This window comes from Populus trichocarpa, chromosome 14 (genome assembly GCF_000002775.5).
Source record: "Populus trichocarpa isolate Nisqually-1 chromosome 14, P.trichocarpa_v4.1, whole genome shotgun sequence".
NCBI classification, from domain to species: Eukaryota; Viridiplantae; Streptophyta; class Magnoliopsida; order Malpighiales; family Salicaceae; genus Populus; species Populus trichocarpa.
The window spans coordinates 9,232,855-9,237,795 of record NC_037298.2 but is presented as its reverse complement, the minus strand read 5'-3'; the positions used below and the strand labels follow the sequence as shown (position 1 = coordinate 9,237,795).

The window sequence follows — 4,941 nt, the reverse complement described above, 5'->3', positions numbered from 1 at the left end:
TTAAAAGGTTTTTTTATTGTTTTTTTAAATTATTATTTTTTATAATTTACCATTCAATATTAAATTATTTGATAATCCAAGTTGTTTTGAGTATGATTTTTCTTACTTTTTTTTTATTGTTATTTTTTTCATTGTTGTTGTATTTTTTTGTTTATATTATTTAAATATTTCAATAATGCGAGTTGTTTTTTTTTTAATTAATTATTTTGATTTTATCTCAATCCATAATCATAAAGTTTGCAAGTTCACTAAGTTTAAAGAGGTTTTTTCGTTGTTTTTTTTTTTAAATAATTTTATAGTTTTATCATTCAACATTGAGTTGTTTGATAATATAAATGGTTTCAAGTATGATTCTTTTTACCTTTTTTTCATTGTTATTTCTTTTTTTTTGTATTTTTTTTGTTTATATTATTTAAATATTTTAAAGGTTAACATGAGTTGATTTTTTTTCTTATTTTTAATTGATTATTTTGATTTTATCTCAATCTTATGCTTATGGTCATAAAGTTTACAAGTTCACCCAATTTAAAATAACTTTTTTTATTGTTTTTAATTTTAATTTTTTTTTTACAGTTTCACCCTTCAATATTGGGTTGTTTTTGTAATCTAGATGGTCTCAAGTTGGATTCTTTTTACCTTTTTTTCATTTTTATTTTTTTAGTTTATATTATTCAAATTACAAATCAAATCAATAACTCGATTCTTTGATTTTTTATCCTGACATTCTTTTTTTACATAACAAAAAAAACATTATCCGACCTACATCAAAGCGCAGGTAACAAATCTAATTCAAACTAAAAAAATTAAGAAAGATAACCCACTTACCTGGATATTCAAGTAAACAACCTTCGAAGTTAGCACGCACTATACCATCGGTCAAATGATTTTTTTTCTAGCTTTAAAACAAGTATAAAGGCATTAGGAAGTGAAATTTTTGATGCATACTTGATGAAATACTTTTAAAATATTTAGATTGCAATATATTGTTTTAAAAAATATGGAGATAATGACACGCTGGCTCAACCCAGGTCTATTATGGTTAACTCATGAAATTCGTATTCTAGGATATGAGACTGTGATAAACCCATAGAACCCAAACCAAAACAAAATAAAGAGCCTAATTTTAATTAACCAAATATTAAAGCCTGAAAATAAATAAATAAAACATTCAATTAAAAAAAAAAGAACAAAAAAAGCTATATTCAAGCAAACTAATATATCATGAAGTGAGCATAATATGCATGTATTTAACCATTTGATTTAATTTAATTAAAAACCAAAACATGAACTTGACAAAAGAAAAGAAAAAAAACAAATGAACCTGGACGAATCTCTTAAACATGGGTTAGTCTCCAAACTTCGCAACCCGCTTAATTGTAGACTCGACTCAATAAAGAAGCAATTTAATGTTAAAGGATGAAATAAAAAAAATATCAATTGAAAAAACTTTTCAAAGTAAAAAAAAAAAACAATAAAAAATGGAGGATGGAATTGTAAAAAAAATCAATTTAAAAAGTGATCTAAAAAAAGATAAACAACAATCAAAATAAGGAGAATCAAATTTTACATATTTAAAAAATAAGAGAGAATAAAATTGAAAATAAGTCTTAATTATATAAAAAAATTCAAATAAAAAAATTTCAATTGAAAGCAATAAAAAGAACGAAAACCAAATTTGACAGATTAAAAAATCAAAAGAGAATGAAATTGAAAACAAATTCTAAATCTATAAAACAATTAAAATAAAAAATATCAATAGAAAAACTAGGGGTTAAATCATAAAGAAAAATAAATTGAATAATTACTTTAAAATTTTAGAAGGTCAGGCAGAAAAACAAAGGAGAGGAGGAAAAAAAAAATCAAATGAGTGTCAAATCATAAAGAATTATCTCATGTGCTCCTCAAAAAGGTAGATCTCACCGTAACAAATTCAAAATCACCAATAAATGCTTTTTTTTTTTTTTTGTTATAAATCCTGCATGCACTGTTTAAACATGACAGGATGACTTACTCGTTGACACATTTCATGTATGCACCAATTGTTTTTTTCAAGAGCAATTAAATAATTATACTATGAATTTGTTTTTTAAACCAAGTGGTTTCTTATAAATTCTAAAATAATTAATAAATCTTGAGAAAACATCCAATTACCTGTGATAAACAGTTTAGTTCTTAGTGAAGTGGAATAGTATTTTCACTGTTTAGTATTTTCCCACAGCTTTAGGTTTTTATTAATTACTTGAGAATAGAATGGAGTCCATGGTATACAAAAGGACAAGCAGATGATGGGCATCTGACAGCTGGCAGCCACCTCCTCACGCAAGCCACGCTTGTTCCTGGTTCTTTAGAGGGCACCTTCGTTTTATTTACTTCCGCAAGTCCCGGATGACGTGTCGACTGGTCCAAATCGGTGATATTTATTGCATGCCATCCTTGTTCACTCTAACCTAAAAGGCATTCACTTGCTCGCTTCTTTTCTTTTCTTTTCCTGGATGGATCAACCTCTCTGTCACGTGATATCTGTCCGAACCACCCTTTTCCGAACCTGGTGACTTTGTCTCCCCATGTAGGCTCGGACAGCCGTTTAAACCCGAGCCTAAACCCCATAAAAAAACAAAAAAACAACAACATTAACTAAAATAAGAGACAATTAATGATAATAATAAAAAAAAACAACATTTGTTATTGCCGTAGCAGCAGCAGCAGCGGAGCACAAAACAAGTAGAGACTAGCAGCAGCAGGTCATTACATTTTTCATCTTCTCTGAGAAGCCAAAGTAACGAAAAAGCGTAGTCATTGAGAGAGAAGAACAACTACGAGAAGAAGATTCATCAATCTTGTTGCTTCTCTTCAAAGCCAGCCATTCTTGATTCTTTTATTCTTTATGTCCCTCTCTCTCTTTCTAAATCTTGTGATCTTTTTTTTATGCTGATAGTTTTGCCATTAAAGCTTTCACGCCATTTCCCACGAGAAATCGGTAGTCGGAAAGCTTTTTCATCATCACCCCTAAACCTCACCTCCACTCTCTTCTCTATATAATAATACCCCTTCGTCTACTGCTCTCAGCATCTCTCCTTCTTCACGCCGAGATCAAATGACAATGCACCCATTAAGATCATGCTTTTCCGTTTTGTTCGTTGTCTATCTTCTTCAATGTAAATTGTTTTTTGTGCATTGTATTTTAGACCCACTTGATTTCTTAGCTCTACAATCCGTTAGAAAATCCTTAGACGACATGCCTGGTTCCAACTTCTTTGCTTCATGGGACTTCACTTCTGATCCTTGCAACTTCGCTGGAGTGTATTGTGAATCAGACCGGGTGATCGCTCTCAACTTGGGCGATCCTCGTGCAGGGTCTCCTGGTCTAATAGGCCGACTCGACCCTGCCATTGGCAAGCTCTCTTCTCTGACTGAACTCTCTGTTGTTCCAGGTCGAATCATGGGTTCTCTCCCGCAATCAATCTCCCAATTAAAAGACCTTCGCTTTCTCGCTATCAGCCGGAACTTCCTCTCCGGCGGGATACCGGCAACTCTAGGCCAGTTACGCAACCTCAAAACCCTTGATCTCAGCTACAATCAGCTCACCGGAGATATCCCTCGCTCTATAGGTACCATACCAGGGCTCTCCAATGTCATTCTCAGCCACAACCGCATCTCCGGTTCGGTCCCACCATTTCTCTCAGAAACTCTAACCCGGCTCGAGTTGAAACACAACGAACTCTCTGGTTCCATCTCGCCAACCTCCCTCCCTCCTTCGCTGCAATACCTCTCTCTTTCCTGGAACCGCCTCTCCGGTCCGGTCGACTTGTTATTGATCCGGCTCGACCGGTTAAACTATCTGGACCTGAGTGTGAACCAGTTCTCGGGCTGTATTCCGAGTCGAATCTTCACATTCCCCATAACCAACCTTCAACTGCAGAGAAATTCGTTTTCTGGTCCGGTTCAACCGGGAGGTGAGGTGGCAATACCGACCGTTGATCTTAGCTACAACAGATTGTCGGGTGGAGTATCGCCCATGTTCTCAACCGTACAGAATTTGTATCTGAATAATAACCGGTTCATAGGACAGGTTCCGGGTAGTTTTGTGGACCGGTTAATGGATGCGAGCATACAAGTACTTTATTTGCAGCATAATTATTTAACAGGGATGCAGATTAATCCAACGGTTGAGATTCCCTTGAGCAGTTCGCTGTGCTTGCAGTATAATTGTATGGTGCCGCCCATACAGACGCCGTGCCCCTTGAAGGCCGGAAAGCAGAGGACAAGGCCTACCGCACAGTGCAACGAATGGAGGGGGTAAATCTTTGAACTGGAGAGGGGCACAATGGGAAGGAGGTTCTTCTTCATACAGATAGGTTGATATTTTTATTTTACTTTTTATTTTTGAGGGGGGATTTTTGATTCGTTAATTTATTTTGTTTTGGGATTGAATTTGAGAGATAAATGATGGATAAATAAGAAGACTGTGGATACTTGGTGAAATTGTAGTTATTTTAATGGTCATGGCTTATTATTATGCTGTCATTATTTTATTTTTATAGTATAGTTTTTTTTTAGCAACATTGTGTTGGTTTATCCTATGGATTGTTATATTATTATCTTAATGAAGATAAAATATTTTACGTTTTCTTGCCATTATTTTTATTTTATTTTAGTAATTGATGATGCTATGCCGTGGTTTGATTGCGCCATAAGACTCGATGATGTTTGATCTTGCTTATTTTCTTGAGAGTGATTAACAAATCTTATATTTTATATACAACCATATTTATTATCAATTAATTTAATATTTATTAAAATTTATGGGTCGGCATTCCCAGAGGAAAAGGCCATGCTTTTTATTATTTCTGGATACATAAAATGTAGTCCATCATTATTATTTAATAATACGTGAAGTGTCGAGCTTTATTTATCTCGATTAATTATTAATTATTCTAGTAG

At 33.3% G+C, this 4,941-nt stretch overlaps 1 protein-coding gene across 1 annotated transcript; it reads left to right on the top strand.

The window, feature by feature from the left end:
- The first annotated feature begins 2,664 nt into the window (after positions 1–2,664).
- Positions 2,665–4,627, top strand: LOC112324042 (LRR receptor-like serine/threonine-protein kinase ERECTA). The gene has a single exon (XM_024584550.2). The coding sequence runs from the start codon at positions 3,095–3,097 to the stop codon at positions 4,298–4,300; it is 1,206 nt and encodes a 401-aa protein (XP_024440318.1). The 5' UTR covers positions 2,665–3,094; the 3' UTR covers positions 4,301–4,627.
- Positions 4,628–4,941: the final 314 nt, after the last annotated feature.